This window comes from Hypoxylon trugodes (assembly GCF_022578975.1).
Source record: "Hypoxylon trugodes strain CBS 135444 unplaced genomic scaffold F4822scaffold_4, whole genome shotgun sequence".
Lineage (NCBI taxonomy): Eukaryota > Fungi > Ascomycota > Sordariomycetes > Xylariales > Hypoxylaceae > Hypoxylon > Hypoxylon trugodes.
Window position 1 is genome coordinate 619,279 of NW_026250019.1, and position 22,242 is coordinate 641,520.

At 47.9% G+C, this 22,242-nt stretch overlaps 8 protein-coding genes across 8 annotated transcripts; 5 read left to right on the plus strand and 3 right to left on the minus strand.

Moving 5' to 3' along the window:
• Positions 1–133: 133 nt before the first annotated feature.
• F4822DRAFT_199817 (uncharacterized protein) lies at positions 134–2,044 on the plus strand. Its single transcript, XM_051453713.1, has 3 exons — positions 134–264; positions 321–1,800; positions 1,848–2,044. The coding sequence occupies exons 1-3, from the start codon at positions 212–214 to the stop codon at positions 1,878–1,880; spliced, it is 1,566 nt and encodes a 521-aa protein (XP_051315199.1). The 5' UTR covers positions 134–211; the 3' UTR covers positions 1,881–2,044.
• F4822DRAFT_199812 (glutathione S-transferase) lies at positions 2,035–3,859 on the plus strand. The gene is made up of 2 exons (XM_051453712.1): positions 2,035–2,281; positions 2,454–3,859. Exons 1-2 carry the CDS (start codon positions 2,189–2,191, stop codon positions 3,399–3,401), a joined length of 1,041 nt encoding a protein of 346 aa, XP_051315200.1. The 5' UTR covers positions 2,035–2,188; the 3' UTR covers positions 3,402–3,859.
• A 3,143-nt stretch (positions 3,860–7,002) lies between these two features.
• Positions 7,003–9,047, plus strand: F4822DRAFT_199852 (Aft1 HRA domain-containing protein). Its single transcript, XM_051453714.1, has 3 exons — positions 7,003–7,170; positions 7,341–8,463; positions 8,516–9,047. The coding sequence occupies exons 1-3, from the start codon at positions 7,128–7,130 to the stop codon at positions 8,829–8,831; spliced, it is 1,482 nt and encodes a 493-aa protein (XP_051315201.1). The 5' UTR covers positions 7,003–7,127; the 3' UTR covers positions 8,832–9,047.
• A 1,069-nt stretch (positions 9,048–10,116) lies between these two features.
• Positions 10,117–11,941, plus strand: F4822DRAFT_199876 (Mis12-Mtw1 protein family-domain-containing protein). The gene is made up of 4 exons (XM_051453715.1): positions 10,117–10,313; positions 10,390–11,169; positions 11,237–11,402; positions 11,454–11,941. The coding sequence occupies exons 1-4, from the start codon at positions 10,226–10,228 to the stop codon at positions 11,887–11,889; spliced, it is 1,470 nt and encodes a 489-aa protein (XP_051315202.1). The 5' UTR covers positions 10,117–10,225; the 3' UTR covers positions 11,890–11,941.
• Positions 11,942–12,461: 520 nt separating this feature from the next.
• On the minus strand, positions 12,462–14,160 carry F4822DRAFT_398225 (DUF339-domain-containing protein). Its single transcript, XM_051457681.1, has 2 exons — positions 13,533–14,160; positions 12,462–13,453 (listed from the first exon to the last, which is right to left on the minus strand). The coding sequence occupies exons 1-2, from the start codon at positions 13,822–13,824 to the stop codon at positions 12,849–12,851; spliced, it is 897 nt and encodes a 298-aa protein (XP_051315203.1). The 5' UTR covers positions 13,825–14,160; the 3' UTR covers positions 12,462–12,848.
• Positions 14,161–14,170: 10 nt separating this feature from the next.
• On the minus strand, positions 14,171–15,559 carry F4822DRAFT_442740 (emp24/gp25L/p24 family/GOLD-domain-containing protein; the record flags this gene model as incomplete). The annotated part of the gene is made up of 3 exons (XM_051463023.1): positions 14,171–15,078; positions 15,137–15,260; positions 15,347–15,559. 3 exons carry the CDS (start codon positions 15,557–15,559, stop codon positions 14,705–14,707), a joined length of 711 nt encoding a protein of 236 aa, XP_051315204.1. The 3' UTR covers positions 14,171–14,704.
• Positions 15,560–15,852: 293 nt separating this feature from the next.
• On the plus strand, positions 15,853–17,505 carry F4822DRAFT_398235 (zf-U1-domain-containing protein). Its single transcript, XM_051457682.1, has 3 exons — positions 15,853–15,986; positions 16,086–16,457; positions 16,515–17,505. Exons 1-3 carry the CDS (start codon positions 15,977–15,979, stop codon positions 16,781–16,783), a joined length of 651 nt encoding a protein of 216 aa, XP_051315205.1. The 5' UTR covers positions 15,853–15,976; the 3' UTR covers positions 16,784–17,505.
• A 440-nt stretch (positions 17,506–17,945) lies between these two features.
• F4822DRAFT_199912 (uncharacterized protein) lies at positions 17,946–21,900 on the minus strand. The gene has a single exon (XM_051453716.1). The coding sequence runs from the start codon at positions 21,490–21,492 to the stop codon at positions 18,223–18,225; it is 3,270 nt and encodes a 1,089-aa protein (XP_051315206.1). The 5' UTR covers positions 21,493–21,900; the 3' UTR covers positions 17,946–18,222.
• Between the last annotated feature and the right edge of the window lie 342 nt (positions 21,901–22,242).

The window sequence follows — 22,242 nt, forward strand, 5'->3', positions numbered from 1 at the left end:
TTTACTGGCTGCTTTTAAACTTGCTGATTGGGAGCTGATAGGATACATATGAGGCTGCATATGCCACTTGTCATCGATGGAGGGGAAGTACCTCGCCATTCCCAAGGCCAGGATTGCTTACTTACGCTTCTACTTTCGTTTTCCTTTCCAGCACCACCTAGTACTCTTAGGTTTGTCATCGTCTTTCGTTTGAGGTAGTCGTTATCCCGCCATGTCTGTAGAACTTGGGTTAGCGATCGTCGCGACCGTGGATTTGTGTCTAAAGTAAGACTACGCTATATACACCATCAAAACTAGGTACATAATACTGACCTAGATAGGTATGGAAAGGAACTTGGGAAAATATGTTGCGCACTCAAAGGTGTGGACGCAGCAATTGAAGAAAGAGTATTAAGACTTGAAAATGGCTGGCATCGTTGTAAAACCCAATTAAACTTCTTACAACAGATTCATCGTCTGATGGATGATGAACATCGATTGCTCTACGAGCAGACGTTGCACATGTTAATTGGGAAGCTCAACGCTGCAACATCTATCATGAAAGGCCTAGTCAAAATACAGGCGGACGACAATGACCCGGATGAGACTAGACTTATACCGAAACCTGTGAAGTATGCTTTCAAGAAGGAGAAGCTTGATGAGGCCATCGATACTCTTGAGACATGGCAGAGGCTTTCCGATCCGTCTTGGTTCTTAATCCTAAAAATGAACGACACAAGAGTAGACGATGCGCTACAACAAAGTTCCAGATTGAGGTCAATGCCATCTACCTCAGTTATCCGTATGAGTCTCCAAAGAACCACCTCGAAGACGAAGGATGCTACGGGACTCGCTCTCCCACCCGCCAACTTACATGAAATGGACATCGAGGATATCCCATTCTCTAATGCTAAAACCGCGCGAAGGAAAGATTCCAGTTCTGTATATATCATAGAGAAGGTTAATTCGGTCGAGAGTAATCTAGCTGCAATTACGAGGAAGAATGTCCGTGATCTGGCAAGTCGACTACAGCATGATGAACCTCATACTTTCGGTTTGCTCAATTGCAAAGGTTTCGTCGCAGAGAGGGGGGATCAGTCAACTAGTAAACCACAAACCACGTTCACGATGGTGTTCGGAACACCAACTGGGTTGACAGGACCTCGAAGCCTTAGGGATTATTTGGTCAACACGAGGGAACCTAGTTCACTATCCCACCGGTTCTCAATCGCTCAGCAGTTGGCGAAGTCAATCTCTTACGTACATATCTTCGGGTTTGTCCACAAGAATGTCCGTCCAGAGACTGTTATTGCGTTCAAAGACCAGAGAAAGGAAGATCCAGTGGTCTTCATGGTTGGTTTTGAAGACTTTCGCAGAGAAGACGGCCGGACACGACGACGTGGCGATGATGCTGTAGAGAGAAACTTATATCGTCACCCAACGCGACAAGGGTTTAGCCCAGAGGATGACTTTATCATGCAACATGATATCTATAGCCTAGGAGTTTGCCTTCTCGAAATCGGCCTGTGGCATAGCTTCGTCCAGCACGATCCCCTTAATGAAACGACGGTTCTGTCGGCATTTCTTAAGACGAACCACAATTCTTCGAAGGAAGACATCGCCGAATTCTTACTTACTTCGGCGAAAAATCGCTTTGTTGAATTAGCACGATCTCAACTGCGCGAATGTATGGGGACTCGATATTCAGACATCGTAGAAACATGTTTGACATGTCTAGATCCAGACAACGGCGACTTCGGCGACCAGCGAGAATTCGAGGACGAGGATGGGATACGAGTGGGCGTCAGATACATAGAAAAGGTGAGTCACCCCAAGATATGCTGGGAACGGTTCCTAATCGCATCCAGGTTCTCGGACGCCTCAACACCCTATGCGTATAATATAGATAACAGACATCCCAGTAGGACTAAGATGGAATCATTCATCGATGCCGTCGTGAGGTCAACAAGGAACCCGTTTTGGAGATGTGTGCAAAAGTCCATTCGTGACTCAGTCAACTAAAAATAAGCGAGGATAAATCTCGATCGATTACTTAGTGGCTGAAACATGGCGCTTCAAAGCACCGGTCACCGGTCACAAGCTCGCTCATAGATATTTCCTTTATGTTACTTAGGCAGATATATATCTAGATATGCTGCTGCATTGAGCACCAATCCCAATTCTATTGTTTGAACACCTATTAAGCAATATGTCCATAGTGCTTTATCATTACAAGAGGTCGCCATATTCCACACGGATAATATGGTACCTGGCCCTGCGACAGATTCCGTACTCCCAATGTGTAAGTGAAAAAGACCCCGCTGTGATTGCTCGTTACGTACTCTATTACCTCGTTATACCAACAAGCCTACGAAACCACACAGGTACCTACCAGTAGCTCTTTGAACTTATAACTCACCTCATACCTTAATAAGAAACAAGCCCACATAGAACCCGCTAACCTTACCTTCCAGCTCCAACCAACCATCCTCCCACGTCCCGACCTCAAAGAAAAACTCGGGATCTCCTACCGACGCATCCCAATCCTCGCGATTGGATGGGACGTATACCTAGACACGCGCCTAATAATCAAGAAGCTCGAGGAACACTACCCCTCCAGCAATTCATACCCACCACTCAGCGGCACACCCGATGAGCACCGGGGTATCGAAGCCTTGCTCTCTCTTGCCGTAGCCGGCGGTGATATATTCCGGTCCTGCGCAATGCTCATGCCACCGCAAATCCTCGAGGCGCAAGGTCAACAATTCCTTCGCGACCGCGCGGACCTAGCAGGCGTTAAGCAAAGCGACATAGACAAGGGATTCCTTCCGTTATCCCCCGAGGTATTAAAGGCGATGAGACCGCAGGCGTTAATTGAGGTACGTCAGTATGTCCACATGTTAGAAACGACGTTTCTCGGAGCTGGCGGCAACTGGCTATTAAAAACCACCAGACCCTCGTTAGCGGATCTCGAGGCTATATGGCCGATACACTGGATCTCCACCATTCCCGGCGCACTACCGCCCGATTTCATCAGCAAGGAACAATTTCCTTTGGTATTTGGCTGGCTCGAGCGGTTCCAACAAACCATTGAATCACAAACACAGACCGTCCGGACCCCGCCGGCCCTAAACGGAGACGAGGCTGCAGATATGATTGTGAAGGCCGGATTTGGAGAACATGAACTCCGCGTGGATCCCGCGGATCCGGTTGTCGCTGCCGAGGGCCTAAAGGCGGGCATGGATGTTGAAATGTGGCCTACGGATTGGGGCTCTTTACACAAAGACCGGGGCAAGCTGATGGGCATAGACGACACCCAGTTCGTGATAGAAACGCGGGGAACATCGGGGTCGGTTAGAGTACATGCGCCTAGACACGGATTCAAGATAGCCAAGGCTGGAGACGATGGGGTAAAGTTGTGAAGGTGGTTAACATATCTATGAAAAATGAGGGGCTATGGGAATTGTTGATATGTGTGTATGTATATCTGGCGCGTTTGTCTGTCGTATTACTCTCCACTCCATCTTGGAATGTCTGAAATAGGAAATTCAAATCAAGTGAATACCAACGTTTCGGTGGACTTCATACGTCCACAACATTTCCTGCATACTACCTAGATTGTTGCGTGCTTTAAACTTGTCGATATTGTCGAATTGGATCTAGTGATTTATTATATTGCCTACATTGTTTTTGGTATAGATCGGTATTGGGTGGTAGTATATGTATAGTAGGTGCGTAATATGCCTGGTGCCGCTAGTAAGCCTGACTCGGTAGTAGGTCGAATTCTTGAGATTTCCGACTCGGGAAACCATGGGAAAATTCAACCAAGCTTTGTCTAGTATCCCGAGGCTTCGTATGCTAATTGGTTAGATTCTTGCAGAACTGGGATGGCCTTTTGAGGACAATTTCCAAGTAGCTTCTCCAGTAGCTTTATCCGGAGTTCACTGCCGAGAGGACCGGTAGTATGTGGTGCGACGCTAATGTATTCAGACGTTGTGTGATGATGATTTGGATGTTACCGTTGCCGAGGGACAGGATGTGAGACGAGGGTATCGGTAGAGTGAAGCGCGTCAATGACAATCTGGCCGGTTTGACGTCCGAGACATAGCGGTGAGAATCAACACTATATAATATGATAACTCTTTGGGAATGTTGATGAGAAAAGTTGGTGATGATACTGATAATATTGATGCAATCCCTAGATAAGATGGATGCGACAATTCTTATTATTTGATGCCTGTAATTGGTGGATTACGAGGAGAACAAAACGCCTCGTTTTGTCCTTCCTAGTACATCTAATATGGTAGAGAGTGACACCAGAGCAAGCCACTCCAAGATCAATGGCGGGGAGGAATGACTGATGCCGTAAAACTTGCGTCATTGCCTATGCAGAGGTATCTGTATGGATGGAATCCTATCTTGCGACTTTGAATTAGGTGGCCGGAACACAATTTAAAGAGACTTACAATAGAAACATAGGAATTTGGATCCTCTTGCTGAAGATAGAAACAATGTATATTATTCATGCGACGATCGTGTTCATAATAAAAGGGTTGGAAGAAAAATAGCAATGAGGCTCGAGCTTTGCTGAGATGTGTCGCCTGTTGCCATGTGCGTGATAAGTCAATCCACGATCTTGGGAGGCGGATCCCTCGACCATGGATAATCACAAAATGTTACTAGATAACGAAATGTTCCAGTGTTGCAACGGGACCTAGGACATACGAAGCCTGGTTCCAATTTGGGAAATCCAAGGGGGGGATGTTGAAGAGAGAAGGAAGTGAAAAAAAAAAAGAGAACGAGACACAGTTAGCCAAGGATTTATTTCACACTGGGCGTGGTACCTAGGGGGAGAGTGACGTAATTTGTTGCGAATTTCCCGCCCAGACCACCCATTTCCGTTCTTCCTTCTTGAAATTTTCTAGTTCGACGCGACCTTCGCTACATCCCTAGGTACTCAGGTACATATGTACCTTTTAGTTAAGGAAGTTGGTTCAAATGTTGGTAATGACGTTCTTGTTCCTCTGTTGGAATGCTTTGAGAAGGCGCAACGCTGTAGAATCTGCAACAACCAAATGGGCCAAATGGGAAGAGAAACTTAACTTTAGAAAATGGAGAATCCAAAGAAATACTTGGAGAGAGCAATCAATCAATCAAATCATGTTTCTATTGCACATACCTGCAAATCGTTCATAACGCTAAACGAGTTGATTGGATTATACAAAGTGCCATCCATCCATCTACATGTGTATTACTTCAACAAACAAAATTTCCTTTTTCTCATTTCGTATGCACGCGTATGCCAGGTATGTATGCATGTATTTCCCTCCGGGCGGAGCCTCCCTCGATTGTTGCTTTTCGATTTGTCAGACGCAACGGAGTTCTTCTAAGAAAGGCGAGATATGACTGGGGTCTTTTGCATCTTTTTGACCGGGGGATTTGATTCGAAGAGAAGATTATTAGAAAGAGATTCTTATTTTTTTTGCCACTTCTCAAAGTAAAAAGTGATGTTGGATGGCAAGATACACTAGGTAGGATGGTGTGGATGAGCTTGCCGCATTTCAACTAGCGTCATATTAGATAAATATTCTAAGAAACTAAAATTCCCATATTAGTTTAGTTCCTTACAAGAGTTCAGTATCTTCTATTTTGTCTCTTTCTCTTTTTCTCCCTGATTATCGCAGTCGCGCCTCACATACTGCTATACTACTTTCCACTTTTCCTAACCTTTTTCTATATAGTCTATGTTTTCCTTTCTGTTTAGTCTTCCTCGATCGCGATCTCTTAAGTTGCCCTTCGTGTCTTTGTAATAAAGTCTCAAGATCTTATATCCGCTATCCACATAGAATCTATGCCTATTTTCGCACTAACAGGTTTGCTCCGGCAATAAACTCCACAACGAATACCCGATTTATTATACCACGATCCATAGAGACAAGGTTAGAATTTGTTATCTACCACCTATTGTCTTTTTCTGCTCGTTCGTTCGTTATAAACCTGTGGAATTGGGTACATAGGTACGTAGCAAGGTTGGTACCAGCCGGTCTGCGAGCGACATGCTGACAAAAAACCGGAGAAATTCGAGATAAGATTTGAATATTGATGACGATGTCATCTAGTCATCATGTTGTATTTTGTTTATCTTCGAAAGGGCGATAGTAGCGACTGAACAAGGCTTGAAAAAAAATATGAAAGGGGATAGAAATTTGCTTTCTAACAAACTACTCAGGTACAACAAATTACTTCCTCGTATGTTTTTTTTTCTTCTCTCTTTAATACGGTAATCTCAATGTATAGACGGTTGGGTGGTCGCGAACTTGGGCTTGGACCCATCGGGTCAAAGAGGAAGAAATGGAGTAGTATGCCCCGTCCAGTTACAGTAACCGGACGAATCACCGTCTGGCTCAGTATGTACCGTACGTATTATACCTAGTATAACCTAGTAAATAGCGTAGCGTAACTTGACAGCAACGTATCAACGGCCTTCCACGCTAGCAGGCTGCCCAAACAGGCTTAACCAATGCTAAAACAACGGGGATTTAGACGTACCAGACGTACCTACGTGGGCGCACTGTACGGGTACCTAGGGGATCTTCGATCACGCCTTCCACACGGCCATTGGATGATCAATCCATGCCTAGCGCGGGTCTTGTCCACCTTCGGCTCCAAGCATTTTTCGGGGGGCTTTACGTCTGCTGTGCTTGCCTTTTCTCCCAAAAACCACCCCTTATGTCACTTCTTCCCTCATGACCTCATCGCCAACATCTCTTCGACACACCTGCAACTTATCACCTCGAACTATCGAACTATCTGCGTCAACCCCAATACACAACAACATACCACCACGCAACGGGACCCCCTGTGCGCCAGCAGATACAATAATACAATAAACCATTAGGCTTAGCCTATACCGTCACTCATTCATCAATTAATCGCCACGATACCCTAGGTAGCGACCAGGCGCTGCTAATTTCTTAGAGGTGGTTTACCTTTTTACTTTTTTTTTTCTCCCCTTTGCAAGCTGCCTCCCCAAGTCAGCGTTGTGCGTCAAGCGTATTGTTACATCATATTCCTTCCCCAGAAACGTTCGCACACATACGCACCCACGCCTCCAGCGTCATAAACCCAACTTCGTCATCGTCGTCACCATGGCCCCAACTGAAACTAAGTCGTCAGAAAATCCTTTGTCAGGTGAGCATTTCCCCGATTGTATTGACTGTCCTGCCGTTTTTCCTACCGACTACCACCGGTAAACGTTCCGTACTGTTGTCGGCGTTGATCTAGTATCGTCGTTTCCGATTGCATGCAATTGGGATGCGCTCAATTGGACGTCATTGCTAACCCCCGTCGTCGCTTTGTAGAAACCAACGGCGACAAGAAACCCGAAGTCAAGTCGGAAGCCGCTACCAACAACGAACCAGGTCGACCGCTGGCGCCTCCTCCTAAGCCGGGCGAAGATTACTTTTCCAGTAACCTAAGCCTCGAACCCAATCCGTTCGAGCAGTCGTTTGGCACGGGAGGTACGGTAGAAACACCGGGTGGAACTAAGTTGCCCAGCGTGGCTGCCCTAACCTCACCGTCGTCACTGTTACCCGGGAACGGGAACACGCCGTTCAACTGGGGAGGCGGATCTCTTAGGACGGGACCGCTAAGCCCAGCGATGCTTTCTGGCCCGGCGAATGACTATTTCGGCGATACATCGCATACTCTTCGTGGAGGATTTACACCTAACGAGAGTTCTCTGCGAACAGGTTTAACACCGGGTGGGAGTGGCTCTATGTTTCCTGCCCCAAGTCCTAACTCGCAAGCCCTCTTTGCCCAAATAGCAAGTGGCACTGCAACTCCTAGTACTCTTGATTTTCATCGAACTGCTATGAGCGCAGCCGCGGCGAAGGCAAACCGTGACAAGCAGCAACCCCAGCCCGCAACGTCGCAACCTGCGGAGACGAACGGCGCGACAGTTAAGACTGAAGCTAAGCCAGCGTCGGGTGCTTTTGACCCGCATGATAACGACGCTGCAAATGGGTTGTATATGCTAGCTCAAGGTGCACAAGGTCGGAACGGCACACAAACACAATATCCAGTGGGTGGCAATCAACCAGTCCATGCTCATCCTGCTCCACCCCAACCGAACCAATCTAGCAGTGCTTCACCCCACATGAACGGCAACGGCGTAACTTCCTCAACACCTGCCAGGGGGGTTAGTGAGGCGGCCAGTGGTGTTTCGGAAGAAAGTGAGCCGGCGAAGCCGAACATAAGAAAGGGGAAGCGCGGGGGTGCTGCGGCTACGAATGGACGACGCAAAGCTGAAGAGGCGCCGGCAAAGCAACCTGCCAACAAGAAGCCCAAGACGGCATCATCGATAAATAGCAATGATCATTCATCGGACGATGATGATGATGAAGATGAGAAGGGCGATGGCTCTCAACCCAAGTCAAAAATGACTGACGAGGAAAAGCGTAAGAACTTCCTCGAGCGAAATAGGTATGCCATTGATTCAATGTTTACTTTCGATGTATATGCTAACATAATCAAGGGTTGCCGCTTTGAAGTGTCGTCAGCGAAAGAAGCAATGGCTAGCTAATCTTCAAAACAAAGTGGAGATGTTTAGCAGTGAGAATGACGCTTTAACAGCCCAAATTTCTCAACTGAGGGAAGAGGTGGTTAACCTCAAGACCCTCTTACTAGCCCACAAAGACTGCCCGGTAACACAGCAACAAGGGTTACACGGAGCATTTATGCAACAAGCAATGGAAACTTATAATCCGCAGATCAACCCATATGGCATGGCAGCGCCTATCCCAAACCAACCGGTAATGGCTGGACAAGGAGTACAGCGACGCTTCTCATAGGATGATGAAGCCGCTTCTCAAAACCATTCAGTCTATCCAGACCCGACTGGTAGCCAACCCGCTCAATGATCAACACTTAAGGGGTTTCGGATGGTAAAAGTCTCGTCTCCCTCAACAATGTTGGCGACCAAGCGGTTTGCTTGTCTTTATTACAAAAGGCCTCTCAAATGGTATCGGGTGGTAGGAAAAGTAATGAGGCGCTCTTGCTCTTCTCACGGCACGAGAGATGGACAGGCGTTCCCGGGTAGGGAAGCGCTTGCTTGTTTTACTCTTGCGTCTGTAACAACATTCGTAAATTGACGAGAGCACGATAGGGCGTTTAGGCTTTGCCTGCGTCGTGGCACGTCGACGACTTTTTTACGCTGAAAGAAAAAAGGAAGAGACGTATCATGGCAACGGCTTGGCCAATTATTTATCGGTTGATATTGATATATGTACGTATCTGGCTGGGCATACACATTAAAAAGCGGTGTTTATGGAGCTTTTTTGGGATTGCTTGATTATTTATTAATCATTCTAGGCGTTGAGGAGGATAGAATAGGCAATAGGGGTCTGCCGTATTCCGTCCTCTTCCGGAGTATCTGGTCTACTTTTTTTCGGCTCCAACGTTTATACTAGCGGCTAGCTGATACACGGACGCTTGTAGCTTAGCAAGTGATGCGACTGTCATAATGAGTTTTTTAGTCTTTAACATGCGTGACTTGACGTGTTAAGAATATCTCGTGTACTAAAAACCGTAGATTGCCGTATTATTAATAGAGCTAACGAACGTGGTGATAACCTCAGATTTGAATATGCTATTCTAACCGCATAATTGAGATAGATTATACTTAAATGAATGGTTAATGATTGTATTGTGGTTACGTAACTAAGGTATAGATAGATGTGGGTGGGTGCAGATGGACTAGTGCAAGGCTACGCTGGTAGTGGTCCGTGCACTAAAATCTACCTAATGCTAATGTAAACATTGAGATTGGGAAGGAACATCTTCGCGCCTCGTCACCAGACCCTGCACTCTCCACGCCCACGCCGACCGAATCCAACGAACCGTAACCGAAACAAAGTCGAACCTGATAGGAAAAGGAAAAAAAGAGCAACATTAATATTTGCCATGCACAATAACCCTCACGCGACTCGACATTTAATCCGGTATAATTGATTTGAAAAGAACGCATTGCTAATTGATTTATTGGGTCGATCGACGCGGTTTTAGAGGTAGCATCGAAATTGGGAACTTAGCCGCCTTTCTTTTCACCCTCACCCTCACTTCATCACGACTTTCTACGCGCGACGACTCGGTTCAATTCTCCCTCGACTATTACTTCTTAATTGAACGACCTCTGTAGCAAATTTATTATTATCTCGAATCCGATGCGCACACAACGCCAGCGTCCATGACTACCCTCGTGCAAACCCGTCAGCCACTACAAGTCCTGAGCATGAGCAATCAGCCCAAGCGCCGCAGGAGCTCGCGTCTTGCCGGTACGTTCCTGCTATTCGAGGGAGGACACTATGTATAATGGCGGTCAGGCTACTAACACGCGGTTTATTTCTATAGCATATGACGAGCAGGATGGTGATTTCCATTTCACGAGAGGATCCAAAAGGGTCAAGACCACACAACCCGAACCGATACCCGAGGATGAACCCGCGCCAGCTCCTGCACCTGCGCCTGTATCGAAGAAGGGGAGACCGAAACAGACGAAGAATCGCGAAGTACAGCAACAACCAGCGCCTACTAGGAGAACAACGAAGCGGAGATCAAGTCAGATAACGTCGGATCAAGATGACCCAGTATCAGCACCTGCACCGCCAGCACAACCGCAAAGGAATACGCGAAAAAGAGGACGTCCCTCCCTAGAAAAAACAGAGAAGGTCGAAAAGGAGCAACCGAAGGCCGTAAATGGAGTCTCTAGGAAGGGAAAGCAACGAGTAGAGGAGCGAGTCGAGGAGGAGGCCCAAGAAGAAGAGGTAGCTCAATTAACACCGGTAAACGAGCCGAGAGCAAGACGCGGTGGAGAGGAAGCTATAGAACCAAAGAAGATCGCGCTACCGTTTAGTGACACGCCAATAATGAATCGCAACAAAGAAATGCGGAGAAAGACGGGTGCTCGCAGGAGTAGTCTGGGCATGCGTGGGCGAAGAGCAAGCTCACTCATCGAAAACGGTCATAATGCAATACCGCATAAGGCGGTGGATCCCGCCGAGTTTTACAAACATATCGAGGCTGAGTTGATGGAACCCCGTCGCATGAAGCAATTGCTCACGTGGTGTGGTGAGCGAGCTCTGTCCGCGAAACCGCCGTTGGGATCCTCGAATTCTAATGAGATTCTGGGAGGTAAGGAATTTTTACGAGACGGAAACGCCGCTCTTGCTTATATATGAGCTAATATTTTGTGTTGCAGCCCGAGCGATTCAGGACCAGCTGTTAAAGGACTTTGCCTCGAAATCGGAGTTTTCGAATTGGTTCACGCGAGATGATATACCACGACCGCCGGCTATAGTCAAGCCGAATCCGCGAAATATCGAGCATGAGGAGAAGATAGTCGCGTTAGAGGAGAGGATAAAACGGTATGTTCAATCTTCATCTGATGAAGGTATAATTACTAACGAAATGCACAGATTAAGAGCAGAAAAGAAAACATGGCAAACATTAAAACAGCCGCCTCCGGAACTACCACCGCTTTTTTCTCCATCATCCGATACAACTTCACTCCCCTTACCAGACACCTCCCTCCTAGACTCCGACGAAGCGCAAATACTAGCATCCCTCACCGACACATCCTCATCCATAAAACCGCAAAAACTCCACTCACAACTCCAAGCTCTCCGAATATCCCTCGGGTACAAGATCGACCACCTAGCAGATAACGTGCAAAAATTAGAACGAAGGGTTGCCACAGGTGGTCAACAAGCAGACCGAGTCCTAGCTCTTAGCGCGAGCAGGTTAAAGGAACGCGAGGAGAAAGAAAGGAAAAGCGCCGGTACGAAAGATATGCCCGTGATGGAGGTCCTGAGAAGTTTAGGTAGGATATTACCGCCGGAAGGTGGGGGTTGAAGTTTTGCGTAAAGCATATGAAAAACTAAGGATAAACAAAACAAAGTAAAAATTCCAGAAAATTATTCATTGTTCTACCTTCCCGTTTTTTATGCTTGTACGTTTCATCCACCGAGGACGGCGTTTCTAAAGGGGTATAGGGAGAACTGGTGCGGATGCACGGATGGCTGGCTGGCTTTTTTTTGGCGCTTGCTGGAAACAAAATATGATACCATATTGTTCGATTTCGGAGTCGGGTTCGAAGAATGAGCACCTACGAAACGAAATGAGATGAGCATGGGGAGTAGGAGTAGGAGCAAAGGCGTTTTTTTGTTCCCGTTTTTTTCTATAACTTCCGTGTTGCTATTAGCATCCATCCTGTTGCGTTTTTTTGTTTGTTGGCTGGTTGATAACCGCTGTTCTAACGTCTACGAGATAATGATATATCAGATACACACACACCATACATATATCCCGCAGGGGAATAGGGAAAGACAGGCGAATGATGAGATAAAGTTGATTGACTAGTCGGTTCATGCATATCTTAGCGGCGTGATTATATCTTAGTTGTTCATTGATACTTTTGACTCCTACATATATTGTAGCGGTGTTGCTGCTTTTGAAGTTGTGACTATTTGGGTCCCAAGAAATCGGGCCATAAAACTTAGAGATCTGGTGAAGAACACGTACTCCGGGTAGACTTTCCTAACTACGACTTCAAATATCGGATAGATCCCGATTCTGATAGAATTTATTGAGTACAGATATAAATATATTTTGGATTTTTGCCTTCTCCTCTTTTTTCTGTCCTTCATAGTGGCTCATATGGGTAGCCGCCGTCAAATCCATATGACGGGCTATACATCGTTGACGACTGAAATGCCTCACCTATAATCATACCGAAAACTACCCCATTGAACTATACATGAAATAAGTCTCATCCCATCCTCTCCTACTTATCCCCCAACCGGCTTTCATAATCAACGATCCCTCAAAGCAGGCATAAACGCCATCCCACCCTTCTCTTTAGCCCTAGTCTTCACATGCTCCCTCAACAACTGCAAAACCTCGCTATCGCGCCACCTAGCAGGCACCGGGCGATAAGCCGGTTTAAACGTTCCCACAGTCTGCGCCCACTCACCCGAAAACGTCTCACCTTGTGTGCGGTACGGCTCCTCGGCTGCGGCTGCTGCTTCTTTGCCCTCGCCTGCGTCGCCGGCAGGTGGGAGACCACCTGTTGATACGGCTTCCGCGGAGGCGGATGTGTTTGCGGTAGTGGATGTTGAGTCCGAGAGCGGCGTGGACTCGGAGAGAATGGCTTCGGCGCCGCCGGCGTAGGAGGCGGAGCTTGTGTCTTCGGTTGCTATAGAGGGCGTCGGAACGCTAGTGGGGGAAGCCGGGGATGAGGAGGAGATGGCGTTGGAGGGTGGTTCTTGGGTCGCCCAGTAGTATATATCCCAGTCGTTTTCGTCGAGGAATTGGTCGTATTGGGTCATTTGTTCACGGGTCATGGTGGGGAGATAGGCGTCTGCGAAGGTGGAGAGGAGAAGGTCGGATTCTAAGGTTCCGCGTTTACGGCTTTGGTCTGTGTTATTGTTAGCTATAATGACATGTGATTGACGAGCGAGGGGTTCAAGCAAGGGAAGCATTGGAGTCCGACGTACAAACCAATCGTGCTCGCATTGTTCCATCGTCTTCGTCAACTCGTCGCACGGGCTCAACGCGGAACTCCGTGCCCTCAAGCTCGCCGACGCCAAGCTCTTTTGCTTGCTGCGGGTCCCGCTGTTTGTGCGGCTCCATGGGTGGTGGATTGGTCGCATAGACACCAGCTCGCAGCGCACGAGAGCTACTCAATGGGCGCTGAAGCAATAATCGTTGTGCGGAGGAGCTGGCAGAGGATATCCTCTGTACTGAGCGTAGCATATTACGAGGCAATATTGAAGCTACTGAAGCCATTGTCGCTAGATAATTAAGCTAGTATCTAGCTTTCTATACGAAATTGTATATAATCGTCGTGTATCGTGATGTCTTCTTCACATCCGTCAATGACGTGAAATGAAGAAAGAAGGGAATGAAATTGGAATTGAGTTTGAGTTTGGTGGAAATTCCAATTGAGGAATGAGTCAGTTCATTGACGTAGTTGGAGAGCTTAAAAAGCTAAGGTAGGAAGCTCTAAAGGAAGGTTCGATGCAATTGGCAATTGGAGCTTTGTCATTCGCAGATCATATGAAAAGGTACCGAGGCCGCCCCTCTCCCGCCGGCCCGGTCGGTCTTGGTGTCCGGGGTATCCCGTCTGCCCGTGTTTATATGAAGAAATTATGCAAATAATATTCCGATCATCCCCGATCAGATCGGCGTTGATTAGATGTCACATTACACACAGGTAAGGGTATATGGCTTATAATAATTCATAGCACGCAAAGAGAAACAACTGATAATTATACCTTCCAACGTTTATTTGGGAATTGATCTTCAGCACATCTGGTATTTTCATGGTATGCTCAGTCGAAGGATACAGCCATTAGATTCGAGCCAATTCATTCATTTTTGTATTCGTCTCCCGACTCCTCGATGCCAGAAGACACCTATACAGATTATGCGTACAAGACATGAAGATATCGTGTTCCATGCCACCCTTATCCATTTTGCCCTCCGGAATACTCGTATCACGCCTTTGTAGCCTCCCTTCTCCCTCCTGATTCCTCTGTAAATCCGGGACTCCTTAATCACGGCAGAGTCGCTTAAGCGTTGCTAGAAATAGACAGTCTAAGTCTAGTTGTCTGGTAAAGCCTGACAAATCCTCGAACTCGTGGGATATGTATTCGGGTTCGCTTCCTTAAATCAAGTGCTTCGATCGGAAGTAGGCACGTAGGTACATTATTTGCCAGCCCCATAGTGCGACAAGTAGAAGAGTGGTGCCAATACCAAACCACTTAACACGGGTGTTGGTGCTCTCGTTGGTATCACGTAACTTCTGCTCTCGCGCTCTTAAGTAGTCCATCTCCCTCACAATATCAGCGATCGACTCTTCGATACGACGTAATTCGGTCTCGACGGGCTTTAGCTTCTCGGTGGCCTGGATGGCGGACCAGTCCTTGGCGTCGGCGCCGATATCGATATCCAGCTCCACGTGTCGGCTTGGGTTGTTCATGCGCGCTGGTTTGAATTGGTTAAGAGCTTTGAATTGGGAGCTTGGTTTAGCCTGTTCCTCTCCCTAGGTCGTAGTAGAGTAGGAAAAGACATAGCAAAACTGGGGTCAGGGACATACCATGCGTCATGATGTTTTCGAAGCACACGTCGAACGCAGCGTCTGCATGGGAGGTGAAGACAGTTCGTTGTTCGCCGACTACATCTTTAGGCTTGCCGTACTCGTTGCCGACGTTATCTAGAATCTAGAAACCGGTTGGCGCAGGGTTAGTCGATTCCTCAACTTGCCCCATGTAATGTAGATAAATAGAGGAGCATTCATATAACATACGTGCATGTTGACGATCATTCCATCCCCCTTACTTCCTCCGACCGTAGCGGTAACAACAACTAATGTGTCCTTCGCGACGAAATTTCGTATACATCGTTCCGTCTTCTTGTCGTTTGGTCCACGAGCTGTAAGGTCGAATTTCAAAGCGTTGACAGAAGCTATTAATAGCACGAGGCCACAGATATACTGCAGCAATGCTCGTGGCAAAGCCATTGTGTTTATTGTGTATGTCGGGCTTGTATTGCTTCGACTCCCGAATTATTGTTCTGGTATAAGTAAAAGGGAGAGTGTCGAATAAGAACTAACAGCCAAACTTTAGGAGATCAGAGCGTCTTCCGATGTACCTTCGTACCGGGTAGTAATACGTGTTCAAGTTTCTATCCAATTAAACATCACCGATCTTATCTCCCCGTGATAGCCTTGCAGCTATTTAGTCACGTGCTACTCAAGCCTCACCCCAATTGACCAGGGGGTCTCCAATTCTTTTTCGCGTCCAAGCTCCAGCCCGTTTACCTTTGCTTCGTACAGAAGTATCTTTTGTATCTTCCGCATCCGCAAACTCAATCACATTCATTCTTTTTCGCAACCACTCCTTCATTTTTAAATCGCAGCAGGTACAATATCGTCAAGATGCCGAAGTGTAAGTACTTTTTATATCCTACGACTCATATTCATCATTTGAGTAGCTGTCGCAAAAACGTATGTACCTAAATGGCAATACTAACAAACCAATTTTCAGTCTTCTGCGACTACTGCGACGTCTACCTAACGCACGACTCGATGAGCGTGCGCAAGGCCCACAACAGCGGTCGCAATCACCTACGCAACGTCGTCGACTACTACCAACAAATCGGACACGAGAAGGCTCAATCCGTCATCGACTCCATCACCTCATCCTACGCCGCCGAAGGCCAAGCCCACGCTAATCCCATGCTGCCTCAAAACCAACCCGGAGCAGCTGCCGCGGCGGCCGCAGCAGCACAAGCTGGTTTCCCAGCCGGCATGCCACCCCCTCCATTCAACTTCCCTGGCGGCATGCCGCCCCCTTTCCCCGGAATGCCTGGTGGTGTGCCTCCTCCACCAGGTAGCGGGTTCCCGCAGGGTATGCCTCGTGAGTAACCTCTTCATCTTCAAACGACAATATACAGCGACTAACACGTAGTTACAGCCCCCCCAGGCCAATCCGGCCGCGGCATCCCACCGCTTCCCTTCACAGCCACCTCTAATGGTCTCCCCATACCACCACCCGGCTCCGGCCTCCCATTCCCTCCTCCAGGCGGTCTTCCCTTCCCACCCCCGGGCGCAAGCGGTACACCTCCTTTCCCATTTCCTGGTATGCCTCCTCCGGGACAGGGCTTCCCTGGTGGTCCCTCACCACCCGGTGCCGCGGGTGGTTTCCCACCTCCGCCCGGACCGTCCGGACCGCCTGGTCGTTAGGAGCGTCCCGGCGGAGATCAGAGCGGAAGTGGAAATGGAAATGCGAGTGGCAGTGGTAATGTGAGCAGCAGTTATCGCGATACCTCGAGAGGAGGCGTGACGAAGAATACCTGGGACGGCAGGGGACGCGGACAGTATCCACGACGGGGGTAATAGCGGGTGAGGTAATCGCGATGATCTTCAAGTTAGTAAGATGCGCCTTGGATTGCTGGGAAATGCCCTTGGCTACCTTTCTGTTGCTTGGGCGAGAGCCATCAGGAGATGATGATACCCATCCAGAATCCGTTTAGGAGACGCACCCCAAGTGCGACCACTCACGTCAAAATGATACACTCCCGTGTATATCAAATGTACAACAGAAGCCCGCGGCCTAGCTGAGGAAAACTTAAATCCTATACCGAAGCAGTGGTAGCTCAATTACTAAAAGGAAGGAGTCTGGACAGGAATACTACTTGGTTTCTGGGCAAGGTGTTGAAGGGCTGTAGGGTATTGATTTCCTGCTTTGAGCAATTAAAAGAGATACTTCGATCGTTCTAGTTTGATAGGGCATTTTTTTTGCTTTTCAGGCCTGCGTATACCATGACCAAACAGTCAGCAACTAGTTCTTGATCAAAATACTAGGCCGCCGCGGTTTCGATGAAATGAACATGAAATTTAAGTTAAGTATAGCGTGGGCAGCTGCATTGATTCGAATCTTATAAATTTCATTATATTCTAATAGTATAATGGTTAACCATCATGTCACTTCGCACAGCACAACATACCTACATTCCAACATCAGTATCAGCATCAGCACAATCAAAACACAATCACACAACACGAAAATACAAAATCATAAAATGGATGGCAACGCCGGAAATCAATTCCTAGTATTAACCCCCTAAAGTCAAACGCAAAGCAGCACCATCATGTCACCCAGCAGAGGTATTTCATAGTAAATCTCATCTCCTGATTCACGACTCCCCATAAAAAATCACGCAGCACTAAAGTAGAAAAGTGTAAAAAAAATAAAAATCCTCATCATCTCATATCCATCGTTCTTTTCCCCCTTTCCGGCCTGTCTTGCCCAACCCATCACCGCCATGCCTTGGGTAGTTGAAGTAATAAAAGAAAAGCCTTGTATCTCATTCCCTTTTAATCCGATGTCATGTCGTGAAAGGAGGATCAGATGAAAAGTAGAAAATCTCAAAATCAATCGTGATGGGGGAATATGATAAGGTCATGTTTTATCGTGGCTCGTATGCGTCATCAAAAAGTAATGGGTCGTTATAGTGATTCTTGTAAGGGTATCCACGTAGTAGCAATGGGACAATAGGAATCGAAGTGTTGAATCATAGGTGAAGCAAATCGCAAGCCGAGAATTCCGCCCGATTAGGTCACGATAGCTCAATGAATAGCGTGCTAATCGACAGCTCAAGCCCCTAGTAGCAAGCAGCAATTTAGGCTCGGACAGTCTCTCGTCGTGGCTGTCCTTCGGGTTGTTGGCGATATGCCCTGCCATTTGAAGCAGCGTGTCCATTAGACATGGTCTGATATGAAGGTCCCTTATAGCTATTGCGCTTAATGACCTCGCCCACACCATCTCGAACTTCTCGGGGTCCGCTGATCTTCTGTCGGAGAGCGTCTGTGCGCTTTTGTCGTCGATGTTCGCTTAACCTACGTTGGAGATTCTGAGGACGGTACTGATCCAACTTGTCCTGCCAGTTAGGGAAAAGCCTGCGTCCTCGATCATCCACACGCTTCTCGACACCCCAGGCACGTCGATTCGGATTGTCCGGGGCGGTGGATGGCCGCTCATCGGTATCATAATCTTCAGACTGCCAGTGACCATTCCACTCAAGACTACCATAACTGTCGCGATGTCTCATTACGCGGAGCCTGCCGCTTGGTGTGCGCTTGACAGTGCGACGCTCTGGACTGCGTCGGTCGAAACTCGTGTAGTGGTCCTCATTATCGATAGGTAATATCGCAAATGTACGTCTCATTCGTTCGCTCAAACTTCTACGACGAGTCGGTCGGTGATCACCAGCCGGTGGGTACATATAAAGTCCATCCACCTCTGCAGGGATATCGTGCGCCCAATCGTCGTAATTATCGAACTCATCTTCAAAAGCAGGGCGCCAAAATGGATGTAACTTAGACTCATCTGGTGGTGGGTCCTCAGCCGTTGGATATTGGTGCAATTTTGCGTCCTTGCTTTTATCAAGTGCGGGATTCTCAGCCGTTTCTTTTCGGATACCCTTCGACAGTGATAAGGTTCGTGAGAGGAAACCAGTGGGACGAACGTTGTCCGTGCTTTTTCGGAGACTAAAAGCGCGACGTACCAACGAAGGTCGCTTTTGACTCTCCTCAAAGTAGTTTCCAAGCATCTTCTCTTTTTCAGCGGCAGGAGTTAATCCAGAAGGAGTAGCTGGGATGAACTTGATCGCGGGCGGCTCGGGAGGAGCACGCGGGTTTCTAAGGGGGGAATCTACATCATCCATCGAAAATTGAGGTTGGGGCGGTGTCGCAGGCGCACCATCTGGGCTGCTTGCCGTAATCTTAGGATTGTTTGAGAATTTCTCCGTTTCTGTACCATCTCCTGTCTGGGCGGGTTCTGGCCCTTGCAACGCGTTTGCGGCAACGGCAGGGTCAACGGGTTTCGACATGTGATGAACCATCAAAACAGATTTATTTTGATGTGGGTAAATGTTCACCGCCATCGCTTCCGAAATATCTGCCACAGAGTGAGTCCCGTTTGTCTCGACGGACGCTTGGGAAAATGGCGTGTTGTGTGCCGTAAGCCGTTTGCCGAAGAAGGGGTCCCCGTTATTATCAACAAGTGGTCTGTGATCATGAAGGGCATCCTTGTGCGACTCGACGGATGGGGCCGGTTTAACTTGTCTCTGATCAGAAGAACTGTTCATATCCTCGACGGGAGGCGCACATTCCACCGTAACATGCGGTGGTCGGTGCTGCGGTTGTTGTTGGTGTTGCTGTTTGCTCTCTTGTTCCAGAAAGGTATTGTGCGCCTTCAGGCTCTCGGCAGTCAAAGACCCAGCTCTAGATCCATTTCTACTCGTTGGGGCCGAAAGAGAAGACCTACGCAAAGGAACAATTGGCGGAAAGTCCATTGTTAGCTCTTCGACTTGAACTGCCTTGTCGGATACAGACATAGATCTGTCCCTCCGAGAAGGTTTGTCAAAGTAAGGTGTTAAGTCCCTCGCCTTAGAATGGCTCGATATAGGTGCCGAACTAAGACTATTGCTCCTCTTGGAACGGTGACTACTCGTAGATCTGAGCGATGGTGGGTCGGTGGCCTTTATAGAAGCCCTGCGATCAGGAATGACAACTACAGGTATCCCTCCGTTCTTCCAAACTTCCCGGCGGGCTTTTCTACTAGCAATAGAGTTCATTGTACCAGTAGAAGCGAGACTTTCAGATCGTGCGGTACCATCGAGTCTTCTAGGGGCTCTCGTGCCCTGAACGTTTTCTACCTGGCGTAGAGACGTGTTCGCTGAAGAGCTTGACGGTGAGATCTCGGAACTAGAGTCCCTAAGAGCGGTTTGTTTCCTAACATGCCGCAACGTTTTTCGCCTCTGGGGAGGCGTCCCAACCAATATAGCTTCCACCACTGTAGATACTGTAGATTTTGAGGACATGCCGGAGGACCGCCTAACATCAATGCTTACCGAGGACTCGGAAGTCGACGGGGCGGCCCAACGCTTATCCCTGCTCACGGATTCGGGGGGTGGTGAAGGTTGGGTGTGTAATCGGTCTGACAGGGGCGCTGACCGCACAGCTTTTGTTGCGTTGGTCGGAGTGACCATCTCGTCCTCGACTACTTCTAGTTTTTGTCCATTAGTTGTCGGTTGAACACGTCGCTTCTCCACCTTGACATTCCTTTCGTATTTATTGTCCCATTCTTGGTCAACTTCACTAGCGGAGCCCCATTCACCGTCGAAAGCTGAAAATTCTCGTTTCGACCTTGGCGTTAGATTATCATCGGATTCGAGGGCTAAGCCTAGGCCCAAGCTCGCCGCCTTCTTTTGCCTTGCGTCAATTACGCGTCTTCCCAAATTTTGTGTCGCCCTACCAGAGGATAACACTGCCTTAGGTGTTGACAATTTGTCGTCCTCTTCAGAAGAATCTAAATTCTCACGCGCTGTCGTAAAAGACTCGGTACGGGAATCTGTTGCTTTGGATGGGATGCGATCCGCTAGAATGGGGCGGGGAGGTATCGATCGACGCTCGGGTTGGGGAGGGGTCACATCCGGCGTAGGTGGACTCGCTTGATGAGGTGGAGTTCGCGGTGTAGAGTGCGCAGAAATGTTTGTGGCACTTTGCACCGGAGTACCAATATATGTCGGACTTGAGGGTTGGATTGAGTGGCTACCTGAAGAAGTACGCGAATGCGCCGGGGGTGTGGGAGGTAGTGCTGGTCCGGGCGCTTTGACGTTGGGGCTATCGTCATGCTTCGGGTTCGGTGGAGTGGAAGGTTCATCTGCCTTCACATGCGACTCCGGGATTTGCGTAGTATCGATAGATAGGTCACGGGAATGTCGGTTTTTGGTTATCGACAATGGCCGATTGTTTCTCGGGTGCGGAAGGACCTTATGCTTCTTGAATGAGTGTTGACTAGGCTTACCAAGAGTAGGTCGATCGTGCAGGGGCTCGAAATAGAGGGCTGTCGATGCCGCAGGCAAGGCGGTTTGGGTGGAAGCGGTCATTGTTGAGTGTGATAAAACGTTGTTTGGTATTATGACCGACGCTTCAAGTGTCGATTTAACTGGGTTGTACCAGGCCAAATAATTATTCGCATCGTAGAAAATGGCGTTGTTTGGGGGTAGACCAGATGGTGTAGATAGGTATTGTTAATAAATGAATGACGAGTCCGTAGTCTGCGGAAAGCCCCTTTTGAAAGCGAATTCTTATCCTTTCTATAGTTAAGCCCCTTACGAGATGTAGCAACAGGCAGCTTTCACGGTCTTCGCAAAAGTAGTCCTGTCTGGGGCAAGACTTTTCGATAAAAATATGCCGATTATTGGACCACTCACAGCGATCGGAACGAATTTGGAGAGCAGATCCAAGGTGAGGTGCTCAGGACCTTGCAGGGCAAAGTACAAAAAGCATCGTGATTAAGCGCCGTCCATTGGATGAGTTTCTAAGCGGGTATGAAAAAGAAAGATCCGATGTTTTAATAAGTAATCTGGTTTGCGACAAGAGAGATGATCCAGTTACGAGACGTAGTGAGTGCTAGAAAATTGTCGAATAGGACACAGCAAAGTATGTAAGTACTAATGATAGAACGGGTTCAAAATGCGCACGGGGTATGGGTATAGGTATGGGTACGGCAGCGCAAAGGAATTGGTGCTATTATGGGAACGAAGGTGTACAGATGATGTTAATAGGTACAAGTACTTTTCTGCGGCGGCTACAGAATTAAATCGCTTTGATTGATTGAATGAATGCAGGTGATG

What these genes read in the sequence shown, in the direction of transcription:
- F4822DRAFT_199817 (XM_051453713.1), top strand. Translation starts at nt 212, where the DNA reads ATGTCTGTAGAACTTGGGTTAGCGATCGTCGCGACCGTGGATTTGTGT. An exon ending in ACCGTGGATTTGTGTCTAAA is followed by an intron (nt 265 to 320) that starts GTAAGACTACGC and finishes TGACCTAGATAG; the next exon opens with GTATGGAAAGGAACTTGGGA. An exon ending in GCGTCAGATACATAGAAAAG is followed by an intron (nt 1,801 to 1,847) that starts GTGAGTCACCCC and finishes AATCGCATCCAG; the next exon opens with GTTCTCGGACGCCTCAACAC.
- F4822DRAFT_199812 (XM_051453712.1), top strand. Translation starts at nt 2,189, where the DNA reads ATGTCCATAGTGCTTTATCATTACAAGAGGTCGCCATATTCCACACGG. An exon ending in AGATTCCGTACTCCCAATGT is followed by an intron (nt 2,282 to 2,453) that starts GTAAGTGAAAAA and finishes CTTACCTTCCAG; the next exon opens with CTCCAACCAACCATCCTCCC.
- F4822DRAFT_199852 (XM_051453714.1), top strand. Translation starts at nt 7,128, where the DNA reads ATGGCCCCAACTGAAACTAAGTCGTCAGAAAATCCTTTGTCAG. An exon ending in GTCAGAAAATCCTTTGTCAG is followed by an intron (nt 7,171 to 7,340) that starts GTGAGCATTTCC and finishes GTCGCTTTGTAG; the next exon opens with AAACCAACGGCGACAAGAAA. An exon ending in AACTTCCTCGAGCGAAATAG is followed by an intron (nt 8,464 to 8,515) that starts GTATGCCATTGA and finishes AACATAATCAAG; the next exon opens with GGTTGCCGCTTTGAAGTGTC.
- F4822DRAFT_199876 (XM_051453715.1), top strand. Translation starts at nt 10,226, where the DNA reads ATGACTACCCTCGTGCAAACCCGTCAGCCACTACAAGTCCTGAGCATG. An exon ending in CAGGAGCTCGCGTCTTGCCG is followed by an intron (nt 10,314 to 10,389) that starts GTACGTTCCTGC and finishes TTATTTCTATAG; the next exon opens with CATATGACGAGCAGGATGGT. An exon ending in TTCTAATGAGATTCTGGGAG is followed by an intron (nt 11,170 to 11,236) that starts GTAAGGAATTTT and finishes TTTGTGTTGCAG; the next exon opens with CCCGAGCGATTCAGGACCAG.
- F4822DRAFT_398225 (XM_051457681.1), bottom strand. Translation starts at nt 13,824, where the DNA reads ATGGCTTCAGTAGCTTCAATATTGCCTCGTAATATGCTACGCTCAGTA. An exon ending in AATGCGAGCACGATTGGTTT is followed by an intron (nt 13,454 to 13,532) that starts GTACGTCGGACT and finishes ACAATAACACAG; the next exon opens with ACCAAAGCCGTAAACGCGGA.
- F4822DRAFT_398235 (XM_051457682.1), top strand. An exon ending in GTTCCCGCAGGGTATGCCTC is followed by an intron (nt 16,458 to 16,514) that starts GTGAGTAACCTC and finishes ACGTAGTTACAG; the next exon opens with CCCCCCCAGGCCAATCCGGC.
- F4822DRAFT_199912 (XM_051453716.1), bottom strand. Translation starts at nt 21,492, where the DNA reads ATGACCGCTTCCACCCAAACCGCCTTGCCTGCGGCATCGACAGCCCTC.